Source organism: Neodiprion virginianus, chromosome 2 (assembly GCF_021901495.1).
Source record: "Neodiprion virginianus isolate iyNeoVirg1 chromosome 2, iyNeoVirg1.1, whole genome shotgun sequence".
Lineage (NCBI taxonomy): Eukaryota > Metazoa > Arthropoda > Insecta > Hymenoptera > Diprionidae > Neodiprion > Neodiprion virginianus.
In genome coordinates this window covers 18,247,692-18,271,831 of record NC_060878.1, presented here as the reverse complement: position 1 = coordinate 18,271,831, position 24,140 = coordinate 18,247,692, and the positions used below count along the sequence as shown (strand labels likewise).

Below are 24,140 nucleotides of genomic sequence, written 5' to 3'. Positions count from 1 at the left end.
GGACAGAGAATGCTTCCGCAAGTGAGTAATTGAAATCTGCAGACAGATGGCCGTAAAAATAACATACTGGAAGATAATATTTCGTACGGTGTTGGAAGTGGATGGCCACAGGATATTAGAAATCGTGTGATATTTTTATCACGGGAACGTCAAGGAGTTCCATGACGCCGGGTGGCTGCTCTCGGTACTTGTAATGTGCCAGGTTCAGTCAGGGTCAGATAAATCTGGCGATTGCCAAGTCGGGCCTTGCCTAGTTTGCCCTAGCCAGAAGATGCACATAAAAGCTGACCAGTGCCAAGTCGAGATTTGACGAGTTCGCTTTAGACAGTTTATCCGGGAGAAATGTCACCAGTATCAGGTCCGGATTTGCCGAGTTCGATCCGGCCAGTAAATACTCATCTATAGAAACCAGTCACCAAATTTCAACCATTATACGAATCTTTACAAAGAGAAAATTTTTCTGGGATAGGGACATATCAAATATCTTTAGAGACGCCAAAGAGAGGATTAATTTCAGCCCAAGTTCTAATGAATTTTCATCAACAAAAAGATATTTTACTAATATGTGACGCTTACTGTTACGGACTACGGCGATCCTTTCCCATTTCACTACTGAAGGTGAGCGCCCAGTAGTGGACGCTTCCAAGTCGCTATCAGCGAGTAAGCTGAACTATGCACCAATAGATAAAGAGCCACGAGCAATCGTATTCGGTATTAAAAAAAATCTATGATTACCTTACGGAAGTAAGTTCATATAACAAATAGATCGCCAACCATTAGTCGGATTTTTCGGAGAAAACAAAAGGATTGCAAATAACACTTGGCTGCCGGGATGGAGCCGCGTTGAAGAACGGTTTGTTGCCAACGTTTCGCCAACATTGCAGTCCATTTCATCAGGGCGAGAGGCAACCTAATACTGGCTGCTCCCTTGAAGGGTATCCTTATATGTATCTGGACTGGATCCGTCAGGGGCTGACGTTCCAGTTGGATGGAATTGGCCAGTCTAGTGTTCTTAATTGATTAGCCAATGGATCCGCCACTGCAAATTTTGGAAGTCATACTTTGGATTTGATATCAGTGATCTAAAAAATCTCCACCGACTAGTTTTTATCAAAATCCGAATATTTTTAAATTTTCATCCAACATGTTGAATTCGTCAATTTGGATTTCGCAAATCTGACCGCAGATTCGTGATCAGCGACCCAACAAACCTTCAAGTTCCAATTTTCTTCAAAATCCAAATGAAACCGGTGATTAGCAACTGTCATCAGCTATTTGCCATCGAGGGTTCTAGAGCCCTTCGGTTATTGTAGGATATCTCGGAAACTATTCATAATATTTACTTGAAATTTTCAGAGAATATTTTCGAGGCAGGATACTTGGAGAAAATACCTAAAAATCAATTTTTCGACAATTCTTACTACCCCTAACCCCTGAAGACTGAGGAGTATCCATATTGTATGAAATATAAAGCCATGTCCAAAATAAATCCTCTCCAATACCTGCGTCGAAAGAAATTCGTGAAATGCGAAAGATTTTTGACACGAAAGCTGAGTCTGCCCCTCATTGTTTGGATAAATTCAAAACTTCAACTATTTTTCTGACACTGTATATCCGCGCTCTTTCATGGATCAAGGCGATTGCGCAGACGTGGAACCGCAGTTGGGACCCTATCCACTTGGAACTAAGCCGACCGTTCAACAGTTCAACGATTATTCCAGATGAACGTGTTACATGAAAGCCCATCCGGAACGCCAGGGAGGAGTCGCTTTGACCCATGCGGAATGCAACGGAATCATTCTGCGTCACAAGAAGACTGGAAATTGTTGAGTTAATTAAAACTCAAATGTGTGTATTATGACGTGGCGTTTCGAAGCTTACGTTACAAAGAGGTTCTCCGAACCTGAAACGGCATAATTTCGATTCAGTAGGAAAAAGAGAAGCATCAATATCATGACGAGAAGGGGCGATATTCCTAAAGGTGACATTAGCAAGTTCGTAATAAGATTTTAGCTTATTCTTTTCGTTATTTTCTTTTGCGAGGTACGGTACACACGAAGAAAGACGAAACGGACAGAACTGATAAACATCGAGGAGAGTAGCGTCGGACGACGACAAAATCCTGCGAAACGCAGGCTCTCCCCGCCGTCCCCCCGCAACAGCTGATCGCGAAATTTAGAGAAAACAAACGACTAGCGACGACGCCTGACCTGATCCATCTTCACCGGATCATCTAGGAGTTGCGCAAACGACGAAATTACGCCCTAGTCTTCAGCTCTGCGTTAGCGACATGACAGTAGATGCGCAACGAATTGCGCAATAGACGTATATGATCTAGAATCGATTGTTCCGAATTTTTGCAAGTACATGACGTCACGGAACAGGTGGTGCAAAGGGTCCGCGTTAAGGTAGTCCGCAGAAGGTTTTGACACTCTTCGTCGTTACGCTATCGCTTGTAATCAGAGAATTCCGTAAGCTTTTTGGGGAGCATTCAGTTACGGCATTAAGTCCGATCGCTTCTTGCGATTATAAGGCTGTGATATTATTTCCTCAGTTCGACATATTGTATTGTGCTTGCGCTTTAACTCAAGTATTGGTTAATTTTCTTTTGTCTCTTCTTGTAAATTCTCGATGTAAATTCCTGAATTTTTATTATTAATTATAGCGCAAGTATGTCAAATTTATTTCGCTGTTTTCCTTGTCTCATTCTCTGTTCCCTCAAGTCGTCCCACTCCCTCTCCATAATATTGCGTTAGTCAGAGCTGTCGCGAAAGAGCTGAGTAGCCAGTAGCGTATTGAAAAAGCGATGGAGCAATATACCTGGCACCCATCAAAATTATTCGCGACTGTCATGTACCGGCAACAAGAGAGGAAGAGAGTCAGTGGCTGCCGAGTTGTGCGAATGTACGGTGTGGAAATCCCCTCAAATAAACATTTGAAACATATATTACAGGTTCTGTGTTTTTATTTCGATATCTAACGAATCATCGCGGGTGCCAAATCATTGTAAGCCATAGCTAGTGGCCGTGTGGTTACCCGGACTAGGCGATCGTAGAGAAGATGAATTTTTTCTTCTCTTCAAGCACTATATGTGTAAGAATGGATGTAGATGGAGAATGTTTACATTTTGAATTCTTGCTTCCGATGGGAAGCCAAATAAGACAGACAAGCCGTCTAATAATTGATATACGGATATGCATATCGTTAATTACGAGAATATAATTGTTGAAAGATATAAATTCGAACAACTGGTGATTTCGAAAAAGAAGATCGTAGCGAAGAGCTAGGTTACAGTATACGCATATGAAGTAGCAATGAAAGGTAATAATCTAGTGACGAATGAACAGTAAGAACCACTCATTGCCCATGTATCTGTAATGATATATTTACTTTTTGGAATTTAGGTTGGAAAAACCGAACAAGTGCGAAAAAGACTAGCCATCTCAAAGATTGAAGTCTCGAAACGTGCTCGAAATTCGTTTGCCGATCTTCTTACTCGGTGGTCGTAGCTTGTGTCTTCGCATTTACGCGTAGAGTCGAGTTTGTTTGTTAGAAATTTAGCGTAGAGTTACGCGTTGAAATAGAGTCATTTCTTTTGTAAATTGTGTACAGCCAAACTCTGCTGCACGGGGTCTAGTCGCGTTAGCGTGTTTTCAAAGTGTCACCTCTCGTGTAGGTAGTGTTGTGTGTGAGCGTTCGACTATGTGTCGGATAGTTTGCGTATTTAGCATAAATTGGCGGTTTCGGATGCGTGGCGTAAAGCGTCCATTTCATTAGTTAAGTTGAGTTTATCTCGAGATTTAGAGTAAGCTAATTTATCAGGATTCACTTCTTTCCCTAGTTCGTTTTCGGATTAGATCGTGATTAACGCGGTAGTTATTAAGATTTTTCTATAACGTCGTTGCGAATAGAGTCTCGACAGTGTTCAATAATTTATCCATTTCTCCTTAGCGATTAGCGCCATAATTAGTTATAAGATTTGACTTTGTTCCTTTTTTTTTTTTTTTTTGTTCATGCTTGCCGAATAGTACCGTTATTGAAGTTAAGTTAAAATCCGTGGCGATTAGCGTCTTAAGGGGGTAGTCTGCTTTAGAGGCTTCAAAAAATCGATTTTTTTTTTGCATAAATGTCTTCCTAAACTATCCAAGGATGTGTCCCTAAAATTTCAGAAGCAAATTCGAAATATTTTCGGAGTTACAGAAGAAATAGTGAGCAAGCGTCGAGCAGGTATACGAGCGGTTTTTTGAAGTTTTCAACCAGTTTTTTGAAGAGTCTGAACCAGTTTTTTGAAGTTTTGAACCAGTTTTTTGAAGAGTCTGAAGGGCAACTCTATGGACCAGGAATCGCTGATTAGCATATTAATGCGGTAAGTTCAAGAAAATTACGATTTTTTATGTACGAAAACTTTAAAGCCCGTTTTCTCGAGTTTTCATTTTCACAAGTTTTAGGAAACGGTGCCGGCGATGGCAAAAAAAATATATGTCCGATCGAAAAAAATCAAAGTGATCTAGCTTAAGTATTAAATTATCTTCTATTTGAACTAAAAAAGTTGGACAAAAGTACTATTTTAATTACTTGTCTTGCAGCTTGAAGTGAAATTTTTTTTTCAAGAAAGTGAATTTTTTTTTCAAGCTTCGAAAAAATTTGGAATTTCATCATTTCTTCGGTATTTTTTTAGTTCATATAGAAAAGGAACTTAAAAAAACTAAAAAAAAATTTGGTTCGACTGTTTCAGATGCATCGCACGACCTCCACCACCGGCACCGATTTAAAAGTGCAGACTTCAGGCGCCCAGAAAAATTGTTATAACTTTTAAAAATTTCAATATTTTTTAATAATAAAAATTGTTCTTTAAAGCTTAAATATCATACACTATCATCTCAAAATTTCGTTTTACCGCAATCATTTCCTTCCCTTTCAAAAAAATTGCTGAAAAAACGCTTTTTTCGGCTTCTAAAGCAGACTACCCCCTTAATCTAGTAAAGAACTATCGTGGTCAGCGCGGTTGAATACTCCTTTCTTTTTGGTTTTGTTGACTTTGTTTGTTATCGACGGCGCGACTAGCGCAATTAGATTAAAGATTTATTAGATATTTGGTTTACCTTTATATTTGCTTTTGAAATCATGAAGCGCGAATTGAGTATTTTTTTCGTTTTTTTTTTTTATTTTTTTGTATCGCCTTTGCGCTATCGAGTACTTAGATTATTTTATTTTACTTTGTTAGATTGCGTAGCGTACAGGTGTTCGTTCTTTTTCTCTACAAAACTACCCCTCCTCTCTCCGCGGTACTGAGATACCTGGTGCAGAGGAATATAGCCGAGCAATAGCGAAGCTGACGATTGAGAGACATTCAGCAAAATCTCGCGATATCTTTTGTAAGATCAATTTTCCAGCTTTCATCGCGGATCGCCAAATTATCGTGAACGAGGTAGGTTCTCGGTCACTTCTTCGGGTGGCTGAGTGCATCGAAAATCCGACATCACAAGCATTAATAGCGGAAAAGTTTTTTTTTTGACAATTCACAGTTTAATTCAAACTATTTTTCAATTTCAGATGTAAATATGCATTCATTTTTCACTTATCATATCAATTAGGTACTTAATAAGTAAGACAATGATAATAATTTATACTTAAATCACATAAATTGATATTATATTGCATCGTTCGTAGGAGTGAGAAAACAAAAATCGGTTGCGAGGAATAATAATTAATCGTCGCGATTGATTAATAGAGTTTGAAAAATAATCGATCGCACTCGATTAGTCCGGAAAAAATAATCGATTTAATGGCAGATCGATTATTATTGGTCATTCTTAGCGTATACTGTACGCGTGATAATAATAAGTAGTAAGTAAGGAAAGTACGATGGCCAACCATCGAGGATTATTCTATCGTACCGTTAAACGTATACACGTAGTTCTAAACAAACTTCCTTCTCTCTCCGATACACTACATCTAGCTGTCTATATAATATTGGGATTGAAAACATTGACGGGCATCTGGAGGACGCTGATGCTGCCAAACAAACATGAACGCCACGGGGATAAGCCGTTGGCAAGGTTCGCGTTGATTTGACGCAGCGTGTAAACTTTCTTCCGTAAAAATGTCATTTCTACGTTTAACAATGCTGTCAGTGTGTCTTAAATCGTTTTTTGGATACACAAAATCGTCTTTCACTAGGTGAAATTTTATGAAGGTCGAAAGAGCTGTTGATTCGGGTACATGAAATACTGATAAACGCGTTATTTGCAAAAATTTTGGTGGAAGAATGATCTGACGCGAAGAGATGCGCAGTAATTACGATTAATGCCCAGATAATGCCTACGATGATGTTTAGCTGTAACCCCGCGGTCCTCATTTTGAATTGTACACGGAATCGCCACCAGATCTCGCATAGAATGTTTATACTCCCAACATAAAGCTGCTTTGAAATTTTTTTTCTATAAAAAGAAATTACATTGACGGCCATACGATAAATAACAAAACTTAAAAATAGTTACGTAATGATCCCCGGTAAGAGTTCACGTAATGAAAGTTTTAAGGTGTCTGTAGTTCCTATTTATTTCCATTGCACTTGTGTATATTCTGTCTGTCATTAAAGCTTAACCCTACAACTCACGACTTTATTTTTCTACCTTCAAACGCATGACTGGGTTCCGAACACACCTCGTAGCTTGTCTTGATCATAAAACCGGTTCTATCCTGATAATCAGACTTTCTCATACGTAGTTTCGTCTTCTTTACACAAGGAAAGGAATAATGCACGAGAAATCTGATTTTATTTACATTTAGTCAATGAAAAACCCATTCGAAGACTGTAAACCGCTTAGCGACATCGACGCTGAGCGTAGTTCAAAGTTTGGGTGAGGTGCGTTCGGACTCCAGTCACGAGTTGTGTAAGTAAACATATTTTTTTAATATATTTACATTTCTCTTCACAACTTCGATATTGTACCTCTCTTGGAAAGTAACAAGGTTACGGTTGTAAAAAAAAAAGAATACTGTATCAATCGATATCGAAAGTAATATAAATTGCTAAAATATTTATAAATATCAAACCGCCATTTTTAGCTTTTTCATGAATTATTTCATTCTTATGTAGCGGCATAGATAAAGGTATATATAATACAAGGACGTTAACTTTATAATATAATACATAGTGCGACTCTTCACTAGGTCTTCGGCTGTGTTTTTTTCCTCGAGGATATTTCGTAATACCTTCAACATAAACTAAAATGCATTGAAAAAATCTTTTACCCAGAGCAAAAGTTTTTTTAGTTTTCAAAACTGAGAATATAACGCGATCTGAAAGTGTTCAAAGCACACAGACGGAAGTGAACGCTTTTTTTTAGTCAAAGTAGTGCACCGTGTGCTGCACTCCATAATACTCCATATGCCTAAAGTTCAAATGTGTTAATGCGTTCGAACTATTAATTAATCGCTAAGAATATCTTTTGTTTTGTTTTCGTTTCATTTTTAGCATGAATTGAACCTAATACCGTGAAAGAAAAATAAAAATCTTCTTACTATATTTATTTAATTGGAAAAAAACAGCAAACTATAGATCTTTACGTACATTTGACGAGATAAGATGCAACTTCGTTCTTAATTATTTTGTTTCGAGATTTAACAGAGAAACCGAACATAACGGGTTCTTACTGTTAAAATTGAGGAACTTATTTGTTTTTAATAACGAGTTGAGTAATCAGCCAAAATTGATGTTAAATTAATTAAACATATATAACGTGAAAATATGTATATAGAAATTAACTAAAGAGCCAATGACACAAATTCTAAAACACAGCCTTGACGTGTTAAATTATAATACGTATATACATAGTTTCATTACGTCTTATACGCGTCTATTGCGTATAATTCGAACCACTATTATAATTTTATCTCAGCGTTTCTCTGTATCTATGCATTGAACGATTTCATACACAACTGTATATTCGTTTTCTAATAACGATCATCAAGGATCACATTGAATTCGTATTACATATATATGTTGTATATACCACGTTCAGGATTATATACCTATATATACATTAGTACAATCATCACCGCACGTATTATTACATACGCGATTTACGATGCTCTATCCCAATACTTAGAGTAAACTACAGCATATGTACGATTTTTTTTTCAATATGCGTACGTACGTGTATAATATTATATACTTTGGCAGTAGCGTTACTTGTACCAATTTGGTGTTGATGTAGGCCCGAATTATAAAAACAAAGCCCCTCTTTGCAATATAATTCAAAAATTTGATAGCTATTCTATACATAATGTAAACGGAATGGTCAGATTACCTAATCTGACATTCATCGGTCTTACAAAGTGAGCTGTCGTTCCATTCGTCACCCCTTGAAGCATTCATGTCATGCATTACCGTCAGCCTGATTATTGGTATTCGATGTATCGGAAGACGCCGTGTAGTGGCATAAAATGCCCTGATTCTAGTTTACGTATATTTTTCACCGTATTTTTTATTCTATGGTAATTTAGTATAAAGGTATATAAAAGTTTGGAAGCTTGCAGAATGCTTTTCTATCAAATTTAATTCAAGATGGTTTTAAATTCGTGAACGCATTTTATGTGTGGAACGTCATGCGTCATGCGTCAATGGGTTCAGAACAAGAATGAAAAGCACAATGTGTGTGTCCTTGTGCGTGTCCGATAGTAAAATCGTCGAAAATCTAGCGGAGTAAGTAAGGATTAGTATACCAGGTCATTTCGTTGATGCATCCCACAGGCACGTGTATGGGACGTATCAATGAAATAACCCGATGTACCGTGTGTTTTTCCAACAGCGAAACGATCCGTGCGCCTGATACAGGCAACCAAAGTTACAGCTGATGTTTAGGTTGAGCACCGTATCCCGCCACGGGCATTACAAGCATAAAAAATTATTTGTCAAAATAACCTGAATATTACGAAATTCGGAAAATGATGAAAAATTGAACTCGGACAATCAACTAAAGCTACATTTTCACGTGCATCAAACACCTACACTTTGATCTTAGCCAGGTGTTTGCTGCACGTGAAAATGCAGCATTGGTTGATTTTCCGAGTCCAATTTTTTATCATTTTCCGAATTTCGTAATATGCAGCAAACACCTGGATGCAAAAATGCTCCGATTGGTCAATGATTCTGGTGTCTTCTTCAGGATCTTGCTGCACATGAAAATTGCTGTTCGAAGTGTAGAAATGAACCCACTTTCTACATCAGTTTGCTTTGCTACATACATCAGAAGCATCCCATCATGTACACATCAAGCAGTCAATGAGAGCATTTTGCTGTTGCTGCATCCAACTGTTTACCATACGTGAAAATCTAGCTCAAAGCAATAATGAAGAAACTGAAAGTAGGGCTGTCATCAAATTCAGTTTGTCGTTTGAAATGGCCTCAACCTGAACATGATATGTAACTCCGGTTGCCTTTCACAGGCGCACGAATCGTTTCACTGTTTGGAAAAACTCACGGCACACACTCACACACACACACACGCACGCACACACACACGCGCGCACACACACACGCACCCACACAAGGTTTACCTTAGGTTTACCAATAAATTATTGTACAATTATTATAAGTAGGTGTTTAAGGTGTTTAAGGCTGTTGAGCGGCGTTGATGACGGCGACTTTCAAGTCCTTTGCCAAGTGCGATACGTCGACGACGCTATCCACCATCTCTTGGACGGCGGTTACGCTCGGGAAAAACTGCGCTGCCTGTTTCGTCTTCAACACAGTCTGCGCCAGTGCCTCACTCAGCGCATTGGCGCATTCTAATACTCTCGTTCGAACATCATTCCTCTGTACGTTTCTGTGCACCGTATCTCCTATGTGTACGAGCCGGTGTGCGCTTAGGACGACAAATTTTCCGTGCGCCAAGAAAACCTGGAGAAAGGGTCAGAGTTAAAAATATACAGCAAAAAATATGATAACGTAATTAACATCTGGACACGGGGTTGCGCTGATTGGCGCCATGTTCTTACAGTGGAACCTCGATATTGTCAACACCAAGGCCCAAGCACTGGACAACTACGAGTACAATTGAATCTTTCTCAAGGTATATCACTTTCCAACCGAATGAAACTCGCAAACCGTGTATTTTCTCCGCCATTGCATTTCCCAACACTCAATGTGCCCAAGCACTTGGTTCCGCAAACGCATGTTTAATATCTTATATTGTGAAGTCTCTATAACCTAACCTATAAATAATAACTTGTCATGTAATTATTAGCCAGTGGCGGGAGAAGAGGGTAATATGTACGTTTCGACAGTTAAGGGGATATCAGATCCCCGCCAAATTCGCCAAATCTTTACAATCCTTTCTCTTCCTAAGTAATGAAATTTCTTAAAACTTCGGAAAATGATAGCGTGTATGATCGTGCTTGTGGATTGGGTGAAAAAAGTTTAGAAAATTGACAGACGCACCTAAGGAGCTTCCCTGGTCAATTTCAACTTTGACGTATACATATCCAAATGCAAAAAAGAGATTAACAGCCCTTTTCCGTACGCAATTCTGAACAAAAACACTCCAATACATTTTCATTTTGACGTAGAAATAAAAAAACGGCATGAATTTTACGAATTTGGTATTGTGATTTCGTAGAATCCCATTTTTTCGACCGTATTTGCTCAAGAATACGTTCTATTCTTATTAATAACTATTGAAAAAAAAATGAAAATCATAAAATTGTTCGTCAACCAGAAAATACTATTCCTCTGAATATGTGTAGGTACCAAATTTCAAGTCGATTTATTAATTGAAGCCCGAGATATAGTGTAGATACACCGTTTTGAAAAACATAGTTTCGAGAAAACGATTTGAGAAAAACATAAATTTATACATCTTACTGTTAATCTACCATTCTTGCCTTGTATTGCATAATAATTTTGACCGTTCAAACTATTTTTTAAAGGGATAAAATTAATAATTTTATCTTGATAATTTCACAGTAGGGTAAACCTCTTAAGTGTTTGCGGCTGAATCAAATCTTTTTTCATTCTATAGTCAATTTTCCTTACTTTTGGAGAAGAAGAGAAGTTCCGTACAATTTATTCTTACCAAAACGACCTGCTGCATGTTGTCAGACCATGTCTTTGTGTCACGATTAGAAAACAAAATAACTGGCAACATTTTTTCTTTTGTAAAGGGATATACTTACTGCAGTGTTGTAAGTAATGAATGATGACTGGGCTTTAAGGAATAAACATTCCCAAACGAGTTTTTTAGACCAAATTGCCGCCTATATAGGCTAGATTGCGTTGAACTTTACGAAGAAAAATTTCGTCACCTCTCATACATACTCTACTGCTTCTTGATCATGAAAATTTCGGGTTCCATTGGATTGGAAATGGGACGTGGAACGCGCTGGTATTTTTTTTTTTTTTTCCAGAATTTTAGGTCGTGTATGGCGAAGAATCCATTTGAATATTTCAACTAATGAAAAAAGACGGTATGTTACGAGGGAAGAGGAATTCATAATTCATATACATTTTCTGTAGGATAATTATATTTGCTTAAAAATAAGCCCCAACCAGACCCTGTACGATGAATAAGTTCGGTGATAAGAGCTTTTGAACATCATGTCCAACTGTTTTGCTGGTTTTTTTTTTTTTGAATTTTCAACCTTGTGCAACTCCGAAAATACTGACTCTGGAAATCATTAGATTAGAATTATAAAAAAAAAAAATCGAGGAATTCTCCCGGGGTATAGACGACATATTCACGAAGTTTTGTAGAATTTGGAAATATCGATATAACTTTTGTCCGAAAGGTGTGCGGTTCGATAGAGAAAGATTCATATGCCGAATACGAGCAAACAGCATGGTATAATATTATGTTTTTTTCAATTCAAATTCTGGGACTGAAAAATGCGATTCATGAGAATTAAAATGTTCGACACTTTTCACATTTGTTTTCGTTTACTGAGTAATAATTATAGCATAGACGACAGGTTGATGTTAGGTAATTAGGATTGGAGCCATATTGCATATAACTTCGCCGTTACCAAGTGTCGTGCGCATTGAGTAATAGGAAAAGCCAAAGCGCTTGCGACCACGGAGAAATTAACGTTTTGAAAGTTCTAAACGTTCAGAGAGTTTCGACTGTACTTGTAAAACTATTTACTCGATTTTCATGAAAGGCTGTGCCCGGGTACGCATACCAAAAGTGCCCCCATTTTATTTAATTTAAATTTTAACACTCTTGGTATGCTTACCCCGCTATAGCCTTTGATTTTGGAAGGCTGGTGATCTTTCCAAACCTAAGACTGAATTTGTGAAATTTAAATGGTGAATTGATCACGGTGAATTAGTGATGGGTTGTCACTAAATGATCGTTTAATTTTTGGGACAATTCGCTGTCAAGCATTTTTCGGAGTGCCGTTACCGAACCTGAGGGCTGAACAGAGAACATACAATTCCAAAATTAACCCTGGCGATTTTACAATGAACTTTCTATTTTTGCAAAGATCTCGTCAAGTACAAGAAAAAAATCAAGAGCTGTAAAGCTGACGTCTTTGGCATTCTCCAGTTATAGACCTTCGGATATCAGAAAGTCAGTGATGTTGTTTTTTCTACGCTCAATTGCTTTCTAAATTGAGATTTACTAGAAAAGACCAAAGATACCCAGGAATAGGTCCCATACTCGACAGGTGTCTTTAAAATTTCAACCGCTATGTCGTATCTCCAAGGCTAGAACTGATTAAGTATATCTAGGATTAGGTCTCACTCTCGATGCACTAGACAAAAATTTTTTTTACTTTCAGGCTAACGATGATTTATTAACTGTTCTCATGTTTGTGGCCCTATACTACAACTAGTGCCATTACTACGAAGGGTTTCGAGTTTATACCTATTGATACTTGCAATAGGTACTCGATGAGATCTTTCCAATGCCACGGAGCTTGTCGCGAAACGTACCGCGTACTAGGGCACCAGGCCACAAGGGTTCAGAAATTATCCTCTGGTTCTCGTTACCGTTGCTTGCTTCAAAGTTTTAATACCAGATTCATAAAACATGGCTTCCGAAAAATCTCTTGAAATAGCGTTATTTGATAAAATCACTCTGTTCTGATCCTCCGTATCCAAGGTTGAGATTACTCTTTTTTTCTCTGAATGTTTACGATCGAACTCGCTCGAAACTGAAATGTCACAATTACGGTCATATATCACGCCCAAAATCGGGCCGATACAGCCATAATGAAACTGTCGTTATTTGAAAACTTTTTGAACAAGAAGAATCCAAAGGACGCCGCAGAATCCTTATGGAAATTGGGTTCCGGTTAAATTGGCCAGATTTTCTGTATGTTATAGTACATATCCTCCCAATCAAAAGTTCTTATAAACCCATATACGAAGAATCGGAAGAATGGTGTCCAGATTTTTTGAGATCTATGGATTTCGTGATTTCATGAATTATAAAGTTTGAAGGGGACTTGAAAGCAAACAAATCACTCAAAAACCTGTACTGTTGATTCTTAAAGATAGACGGGAAACTGTGATTGATTCCATCCATAAACTCGCTGGTTCACCGAAACGCTGTGCAATGTCAGATTTCGCGTGAAGAACTCGACGCTCCGACTCTTGCAATAATCGACTTGTCCTGTTTTTCACGCGTGTGCCGAGCTCTGCAAATTGGCTGTGAAGTTGTTGAGTGATACATTTAATTTCAAGTTCCCCTTGAAGCTTTTTGATTCGTAAAAATCGCCTACTCCATAGATACCAAAAAATCGATACACCTCCTTTCCGAAGCCTATATCTCGGCAACTATTGATTCTTGGGACTTGTGTCCGTAAGAACGTTTGATCGGGAGGATATGCACTATACATACTGAAAATCCAGCCAATTCAACCGAAGCCTAGTTCCATAAGGATTCTGCGGGGTTATTTGCAGCACCAAGTAACAGGCACATTGAACGTGTCATGCGAGAAGATGCCGCGGCTGGTTCTTACATTCATGATTGTTAGATATTGAATCCACTGTCATTCGAACATTAGACTGTTTAAAGTGAATACAAAGCCGTTTCGGCGTTCCTCGAGAGATAGTCAGATTAATCGGCGCTTCCTTAAGTAACTAATGTGCCGTTAATTCTCACTTTCGGAGGTTGATTCCGTTCGACCGTCTGCAAAAAGGCGTCGATAGCGTGGGTGAGGTGAGCACCGTGAGTTATGAGCTGAGCGGCATAAAAGGCCAGAAGTTGTTTATCGTTTGGATCCATCGGCGTGGGAGTAGCGGGAGGTGCCTGGACCGCGGCTGTGTCATTCTCCGTCACGAGGAGGTCATAGCTGCTCCTAAGTTCTTGCGGCAAAGCTGCCCTCAGTTCTTCTCGTTGCTTAGCGACCACCTCCCGCGACTCTAAATTCACGTAGTCGTAGTCCTCGCCCGTTCCTTCCTTGCTACCGTTGTTGTTACTCCCGCTCGACATCACCGAGCATCTTTTGAAGAGTAAAGTCGAATTGCCCTAATGTGGAATTTGAAATAAGTTTTGTCAGTGTTGTTGTTATTGTTATTGCATGCTAAAATTGTTACAGCTTTATCAATTTTCATCGTAAAGATATCATTTGTGGATATGAATCGAGCACGGAACTTAGAGTGCTATGCAAAAATTTCGCAAGACTCTGCATTTTCAAACTTAATGGAATTTTCTAGTATGGGCTCGGCTGGGAAAATGTGGCGTCGAAACTTGTTAGAAAAAAATATCTGTGCTTTTCAACTCCTAATACGCACGTCTATGGCAGTTGAATTACGCTTTCGTGACCTGTTTTTCTTGAATATGCATACACAATTGTATTTCTGGTCGTTTTTAACGAATTTTAGATAATGCAAACACATAAGTCTAGTTGCTCATAGCGGACATATTAATTTATTCTCGTAACCCCTTAAAAATATATTGTTGTATCTTTATTACCTATTGTTCAAGTTTTGCCATTATCCGAGCTATGGCGGGTTCATATTAGCTCAGATTAGCTTGTATCTATCGTATTTTAGATCGCAGTATATGATTCTTTGACTTGAACATGAAGTACCAAAATGTTGTAGACAGACTGTAAAAATTTGTCTTCTCTATTTTTTCACGAGTGTACACTATTGGAATGTTTTAAGTATAGTGTGAAAAGTTTCAAAATACGCTTTTGGTGTAGTATTATTTACATTTTTCATTAAATAAGTGTTTCAAACGTTGAATTTTTTGCTTTCTGACTTAAGATTTCCTAAATGTGATCGAAATAACAAAAACCATATTCCGGTACCTCAGAATTGCGAATATGTACAAGAACTACGCTTCTTTTGAGATAATAATTAATCGACAGATAATTAAAGGATCAATCGAATTGAAATAATTTGATTTGCAGAATTGTAGTCGATGGAAGAAAATTCAGTACAAAGGTATTCGTTAGATATTTCGGTTCGATTTTCACCGTGATATAAATATAGATTATGGCAGCTCAAACTCCAATCTGTACTTCTCTAAAAGTGCACAAATTTCACAAACAAATGCAGACTTGCACGATAATAAATGATTCCGAGATAACTTGTACGGATAAAAAGCCAAAATATTAAGCTAAACAAAATAGTACTAACGATAAATCTATTGCGTCACTTTGTCTGTACACCCATAGAATGTATATCCATTAGGGTGGTTCGAACAAAAAGCTTCTCTCCGCCGTTACCCCCGTGAATGTTAGTATCTGATAAAGAAAAGATCCTCCCAAAAGATCAGCTCTCTAGCTCAAGATTGACAGGTCGCGTTTTTATATTTTATTTCCCGTTCATTTAACATGGGATTCACTTTTCGTTGAAAGTTAACATACTCGTAAACTATTTAATATTTTTCAAATTCATGCATAGGTTCTTGAAGCTGATTTTTCAAACTTTCCAAAATTCTGTTACAAAGCATAGTTATCATCATTGGAACAAACATTACAGTCATCTGAAAACTACCGATTTTCTCTTTCAGATGACTGTAATGTTCGTTCTAAACTGAATGATGATAACTACGCTTTGCTGTACATACTTCAAGGTATGCTTCAAGAATCTACGCACGGATGCAAAAAATATAGAATACTTCACGAGCATTTCAAGTCTCAACGAAAAGCGAAAAAGAAAGTGACCTGTTAGATCTGACAGCTAGAGAGCTTAGCTTTTTTCTATCAAACACTAACATCTGAGCGAGTAAGTGAGAACAAAAAAGCAAAATTTTTTCTTACATCCACCCGAATGTCCATCCTTTGTGCATCCAATTAGAAGAAATAGTTAAACAAGGTAACGTTGCGATTCTAACCTGGATGAAACTGGCGACTTGACGAACATCTTCGGTGAGGGCCCTGGCACATGCAACGAGTTGATCCAAGGGATCCGGCTGCGGATGAGGTAAGAGGGACGGGGGTGAGCCGTTCGTTGGGGTTGGTGTGTCATCGCCGCCTCTAGACAGCCTCGCAACATCCCATTTAATCGAGTCAAGCTCGGTCGCTGCGTCTTGAACAAGCCGGTCGGAGTCGCGAAGAGCTTTCACCAGCGGGCGAAGCTTCGTCGCCAAACCCTTGTCGGGCGCTTTTCCCGCATTGCCGAGGGTCCCTTGAAAGATAAATTGAAAACTTAATCCTTACTTTGAGATTCCCCGGAGGCGACTTACAGAGTATTGGTTATTGGAATCCGGAATTGCGCTCGTCGGGTGAAACGTACTAAAAATTGATCGCCCGACAACGTGTGATGTACTTATCGTGAATCAAGTGATGTGATCGTGAATCAGGCTATGTTATTACTTTAGGTATAGTTTTATCCTTAGCATTAACTTTAGCATCTTTCAGGAGGAACGAAAAACGAAAAACAGTTTATAAGGGTAAATATAAATATAAAAAAAGATATAATTTTGAGACACGGGATGACATACTTCAATGTATAATATATTTTAATTCTCTTAGGTTTATGGATACCACGACACAAATGTGTTTTTCGTCATTTCAAACTAATTACGCATTAGAAGGATACTAAGTCGTTGAACATGATATATTTTAGGGCTGAATTACGATTTGGCATAGAAAAATCTATAGAGACACCAGGTAGTGAGATTCTTGATAGTTGAAAGATGATTGTTTTCAAAGAACAATATGTTCACTGAAGTGCTTCGAAGTCGTATTCGTAAAGAAAAATTTACATCGTTGCTGCATGTCACTCTGAAGATTGAAACACAATATCTCTCGCTATTCGACTTTTACTTTGCAGTTTTGAAAATAAACCAAATAAACTAGACAATAATACCTACTTACACTTATTAGCATGCTCAACGGACAGTTTGTCAGTGAGAGAACATTTTTTTCTCTTTACACTAATCTAATATTAGAGAACATGAAGGTTTCAATATGCCGAACCTACATCTGCGTTCCATTTTTTTTTTTGCTGTCACGTACATGTTACATAATATAATTTTTTTTTTTTTTTATTGTTTAAAATTCAGAGTTGTAATTTGTGTTTGCATTCACACTACTTTAATTTATTTAAATAGTATCTCTATATATAAAATCAGTTCGAACCCATCGAAAGAGAATTTAAAGGAGAAATTGGAAAGGAGAAATTAGAAAGAGAAGAGATTCGCTTTGAAATTCCAATCGATGATATGAAAGGAAAGAAAACTACAAAATAGCTGGACTCATACCTACTATGTAGTAGCTAGGTTTTCTGAAAATTTTACTGTTTAAAATTTTTAGGGTTTTAACTTTTTTTATAAGTACTGTTGCTATCATTATTATTTGATTATAATTTGTAAAAAAAATTGCGTTTTATTAAAAAAAAAAAAATATTACGTGAAAAGTGAGCGTGGTACATGTTCTTTACTACTATATTTCGGTTTAAGAGCATCAAATATATTATAGTTGCACATAATATTCAGGAGAAAAAAAGTTTTTTTATTGCAGACCAAAATCTTGTGTCGCCTAATTTGATTCGTACTTACTGCATCAATTTCTATAGGAACTGTAAAATATACGAACGCCTGTGTCTAGGCAATACGTAGTGTGATTTAAACTTTGAAGCGCAAGTAGTTGCCTACGCGCAGGCGAACATTACTCAATTGGTTACGATTTTATAAGAATTTAATTGATTGCGAGGCGTAATGTCTTAATTGAAAGTAATAACTCAGTCGAGTCGAAGAAATTCTATTCGTGTAACTGTTTATGGTGATGTTAAATAAATTTACAGCCAAAAATCGGTGTCATAAAAATCAGAATGCGTTCGTGTGATCATTAACATGTACATTAGGCTGATTCAAAAAAAATGGCTAATTTTTTTTTTTCGAAATCCCCGCATAAAAACTTCCGAGAAGGTGTGAAAAGACGCCTGTAAAAAGCAGAGCTCTTAATATTATTATTTAGAGGTCGCGCATCGGGAATTTCTATTTCCCATTTAAATAACACAGGAAGAAATTTTTTTAAATTTTGCAATTTCGTATTTTTGCAACGGCTCATTAAATCAGCGGACCAAAGCATATTCTTGTAGGAAATTTGACGCTCTACAAAAAAGGTCCTTACAAAGTTTTCGATAGACACACTCCTTCAAAAGTTATTCGAGGTCAAAGTTGAACTTACAAAAAAATTCAATGTTTTTTTTTTTTTTCGATGATACTATGAATCTTTTCTCATTATTTTATTATAAATATATATTTAATAAATACATCTTACTCTAATTGGGCTTTTTCAATCATTAATTTTCCCATCGAGTCAATATAAAGTTACCTTACAAAAATGCGATGTTAAATAATAAACATGTTATCATGGAGAATCCATAACTGATGCACTTGACTATTTAAAAATGTAATTGTTCCGAAATCTATCTTCTTTATAACAAAATAATGAGAAAAGATTCATAGTATCATCGAAAAAAAAAAAAACATTGAATTTTTTTGTAAGTTCAACTTTGACCTCGAATAACTTTTGAAGGAGTGTGTCTATCGAAAACTTTGTAAGGACCTTTTTTGTAGAGCGTCAAATTTCCTACAAGAATATGCTTTGGTCCGCTGATTCAATGAGCCGTTGCAAAAATACGAAATTGCAAAATTTAAAAAAATTTCTTCCTGTGTTATTTAAATGGGAAATAGAAATTCCCGATGCGCGACCTCTAAATAATAATATTAAGAGCTCTGCTTTTTACAGGCGTCTTTTCACACCTTCTCGGAAGTTTTTATGTGGGGATTTCGAAAAAAAAAAATTAGCCATTTTTTTTGAATCAGCCTAATGTACATGTAGTTTTTCAACTAATATAATCGTCTGTAGTTTGGTATGTCATCACTGCATCAGTATTATACAAGTAGGAGAAATTAGTTTCAGAATATACCGATTTTGATATGAATATAAACAATATTTTCATATAAATCATTAAAAGTTTTAGGTACGAGCAGAAATCAAAAACGCTTATAGCGAGCACTGGTTTCATTAAAAATGAATTCCAAATAACATTCAGATGTATGAAATAGCTCTTTGGACAGTTTATGATTTGACCATATTATTATTCTGACTTATTACTAGCTTGCCAGTTCATAATGTAAAAAACAAGCGGGAAGTTATTACAGTACTTCCGAAAACGAAAGGTTGAGCGTCCATAATTAACGAATATCTCGTCACTGTTACCTACAATGTGCTACCAATTTTTATAATTCAAACGTTTTAGCGGCGATATTTTTTTATCTGCACAAGTGAAATGTATTTACGTACTAATATTAAAACGTTGAATATTTTCTAATCGAAATTTGAAATTTCACCTTCTCCGGTGACAATCCGTTAAATCATCTTTTCAGATTGTATTTCGAGATCGCATAATGTGCCTTTGATATGTCAATATTTATTCGTTCAATACTATGAAAAAATATTGCAAAAATGTTAAAACTGTCCAAAAAAAAGTAAGAGTTCAAATAAATAGAAGAGAGAATTCCACTATTTCTGCATAGCCGTTGGCTTCTGTTTGGTATTTGGCGCCGTTCGATTTGCTGCGACATATTGTACATACCTGCATGCGGAAAAGAAACAAGAATATTCAAATTCGCCGCGTGTAGCCAACGTACAGTGCGTGTACAAATTATCGTAGAGGCAGTAGCGTAGCGTGGGTTTTAGCCACCCGGGGCGTAGACCAAATTCGCCGCCCCCTTATTTACGTATTTGAGTCCAATAGTTTCCAAAATTTACAGAAATGTCAGAGAACTTTTCGGCAAGAATAAATTTGTTATTGTGTATTGTACAGGGTACAAATAAAGGAGTCAAGTATGTATGGTTCATAATATAATAAACACGGAGAATTACCGCAAAGCAACTGGTTCATATAGACGGTATTGCAAGTTGCTAGAGCGAGCGAGATTACTACAATCACTTAAGGAGTATAACCACTGTAAAAACAAAAGAAAAGCGCCTTTTTGATAATATATATATATTTTTTTTTGTGCGAAGGAAAAGCAATAAGTTAATAATTTTTAAGAAAGTTATTAGACATATATTTAAATATGATATAAAAAAAACTAATATCAACAAACATTCAAAAATGGCGACACCAGAGCGAGACATGTCGAATTTTGTGACACGCAGTGTAACTGGTGGAAATTTGAATCTGAAAAAAATTACTCAATCTACATATTAATAGCCATAGAAATACGTAGAGGATTATTAAAATATGTTTATTTTATTTTATTTTTTTTAATTGTTTTATTTTCGACTCGAATTTGGCCCAGTTAAATCGTGTGCCGCAAATTTGGCGAGAATGGCTTCAGTGTCGCTATTTTTTCAATATTTTTTGATGATAACTTTTTGTATTATACTTAAATATATGTCTAATAACTTCCATAAATATTATTATCTTATTACCTTTTTCCATAAAAAAAAAAAAATAATAATGGTGTATTTTTTAGGTTTTTACAGTGATGTTACCCAGGCAGAAGAGAGATATGAAATGTTTCAAATTTTTAGTTCAGATAACAACATATTATTATTTATTGTGAAATTTTTCCCCCTCCCCTCCGCCCCTGCTTAGACGTTCGCAGCGGTTCACCGCCATTCGCTGCGTTGCGATGCGCGCACATGCATAAGAAAACGGGTCGAGAATACCAATTCGCAGCGATGTAGTGCGCGTTGACCTTAAAGAGTTACCTCTTGTGAAGATGTTGAGGTGATTGATCGAATAATTGACGCCACATACTTAGGCTGGTGTAACAACACGGATAGGAAATGGTTCGTGCAATAATAATCAAGGTTACAAGGTTTAGGCGATCGAATCGTACTAATGGACGCAAAACACAGAGATGAAAATAGCTAGTTTAAGTTGTGCATTAGACCTGTCCTTAATAAGGGTAAAATCGAATTTTAATGGTCTCGCCCCCCAAATTGGTTCGAAATAATACTGGGCCTATTTAATATGAGGGTTTGGCTCGGATGAATCGTTTAAAGGACCAAACTGAGGCCGCGGGTATAGAAAATATATATTAGAAAGTTAATTGTAATAGTAAACGAGGTGAGATAGGAAAAGTAATTGAAATCGGAAGAATAATCGTGGTGTTATAACGTAGCGTGAGTAGCTCTGTATTGGAAGAATCTGAAAAGTAAAGAAACAGTTTTAATTCGTTGTTGATTGAGGAGGTTTGTTCAGAAATGTAGGTACAAATTGGTTATTTTCAAAGGTGAGTAGACAACATATCCAGACTTGAAGGAAGTAGTACAGACAATGCGTTTCATGATTGTAAACGAACGAGTCGTTTAGATACAATAGCGCGAACTAGGCGCTGCGGACAAGATTGCACGAACTAGTTGTAATCAAGTTCAGTGCATGAATTAAATGCTCTTAAGAAGGTTGCACGAACTAGGTACCTTGAAATAGAGTGCACGAACTAAGTGCCTGAACGAAAACTGCACGAACTCGGCGCGGTAAAGTAAAAGAGGGTACTCATTGTCAACCTGTTATTTAACCAAGATATGGCGTCTTTCGTTTACTCATAGCTGATGTCAACTCGGCGGTGGTCAGACTAGCTGTGAGCGTCCATTTAACCCCCACCCTTCCAGCCAAACCGATTATGCCATGAGTTTTAATTTTCTATTTTTTACGATCACTCCGATTTAATTATTTCGATATTTAGCTCTCCAAATGACGTTTTTCGACATTTTTAAAATGTTTTCCCAGCGGTTTCCCAAACACTAGAAAGGAAGATTAGGTGATCGAAATTTTTTAATTTCTATTTGTTCTTTCCAGTGAAGAATTTCCTTTTCATTCAAGACCAATCCCATTGAGTTCCTTGACCGCTCAAAAGTTTGGATTCACTAGTCGAAATTTCTTGCCGCACTAAAAGTTACATAGCGGAGTCAAAAATAGAGATAGCTACATTTTCCGAGCGGCGTTCGAAATGGGACAAATTCACTTTTATTTTTCTTTTTTAGAAAAATTTTTACGATTTTTTTTTGGGCCCGGTACGAATTTTTGATTAAAACCTCGAAAAACCAATGCTTTTCTTATGGGAAAAAGTAAGGCTTTCTAGGGGTGGGTAAATATCGAGGGAAAATTTTTTTTTAATTCCTAAATTTTTTTATAAAGTATTTAGAACCAATTTGGGGGGTGAGACCATTAAAATTTGATTTTACCCTTATTAAGGACAGGTCTATTGTGCATTTTACGAAGGGGCGCTAGCGAGTGGTAAAAATTATGCTGAAAATGGACACATGTTGTATATCTGTGCGTGGGTGCATCTTCAAAAATATGAATTCTTTTGTCCTACTATAACTCGAAAACGGGTAGAGTGATGAAGGTGAAGTTTGTTCTATTGGTCGATTTTATTCCTTAAATTAAAACTGACGATGAGATTATGATTAACATGGGTGAACTCAACTTGAGTTTTATTTGGATGGATGTTTTTTTTTTCTTTTCGTATGCTATGGGAATAGCAGAAAACGTTATTATACTGGTTTTTTGAGACACTGGATTCTTCTGTTTCTTTTTCTAGCCATCAGTTACGAAACCGGAGATTTTTTATCAATTTTCAAAGATATAACACGTCAATATAAATAGTGTAACATCCAGAATTTCAACGTCTAACTATACGGAGTTATTTCCGTGATACGCCTGACAGTGACCCCTAATTATACGCAAATCAGGGTACAAGTCCACTCTGAGCAGCTCCGCTACTCTTTTGTTGTCACACAGCTGATGTCACCTGATTGTGAGCGAAATTCGGAGCTGCTTAGAGCGTGTATGTATCCTGATTTGCCTATAATTAGGGGTCCTTATGAGATGGATCGCGGAAGTAATCCGATATGAATGTAAAGAACTTTTACTTGAAAATTGTTTCCCGAAAGTTTCCGTAAGTGCGGACTAAGCCTTTGACCTGAAGCAGCTCGCCCCCTTAATTAAGTGGAAGAGAATATAAAACGTCTCGTTCGCTCATGTCAACCAGCTTTTAGCAAGAGGGGCAGCAGGGTGTTAATAAATGCTAAATGCGTCAACTTTCGCGAGATTCGTTTTGTTGACGGACAGAAATAGGTATGTTTTTGTTATTTGTTTGGAATGAATGAAATAGAATCTTGAATTTTTTGTTTTATATGAATGTCAATATTCATTTGAGGATTATTCGCAACGATATTGAAATACCATTAATCTCTTGTCACGTGCGTGCCTTCCTTATTACTTTTTAGGTTATAATATATATATATGCGTAGACTGGGCGCTGAGATGTGTGAAGAGAGAGTGGAGAAGTTGTGTGGACGTGAGTAATGCGTATGTGAGTGTTTAGGTCATGGTTCCGTCTTTTTTAACAATATGTTTGGAGTATAACAATACGTGTACCGAGAATTTTACTTGAAAGGACCTGCTCGTAGCGTGCGCAATTCAACTTGCTCAACTTTGATTGACTGACGTTCGTGCCTGCAGCTTGACGCAAGCCTTAGCTGACAAGAAAGAAATCCCTAGTATCGACCGGTTGACAAGTGACAATCAACCATAACCTCTCGCGTATTAAGGGGGTACCCTGGTCGATTTCGAGGTTGACGTATACATCTCCAAGTATCGAAGTCCACGTATCTCAAACGCGAAAACAACCTTGACAGCCCCATTTTATACACAATTCTGAACAAAAACACTATTAAAAAAATTTTCATTTTACGCCGAAATA

The 24,140-nt window shown here is 37.1% G+C and overlaps 1 protein-coding gene across 2 annotated transcripts in view; it reads right to left on the bottom strand.

Moving 5' to 3' along the window:
- Nucleotides 1-4,978: 4,978 nt before the first annotated feature.
- The window catches only part of LOC124297189 (breast cancer anti-estrogen resistance protein 1), a 127,413-nt gene continuing 108,251 nt past the window's right edge, over nucleotides 4,979-24,140 (bottom strand). For both annotated transcript variants that reach the window (XM_046747936.1, XM_046747935.1), the window contains 3 exons: nucleotides 16,299-16,591; nucleotides 14,115-14,480; nucleotides 4,979-9,907 (listed from right to left, as the gene is read on the bottom strand). In XM_046747936.1, coding sequence (XP_046603892.1) covers nucleotides 9,620-9,907; nucleotides 14,115-14,480; nucleotides 16,299-16,591 — 947 coding nt within the window. In that variant the 3' untranslated portion in view covers nucleotides 4,979-9,619. The remainder of the gene's footprint in view (nucleotides 9,908-14,114; nucleotides 14,481-16,298; nucleotides 16,592-24,140) is intronic.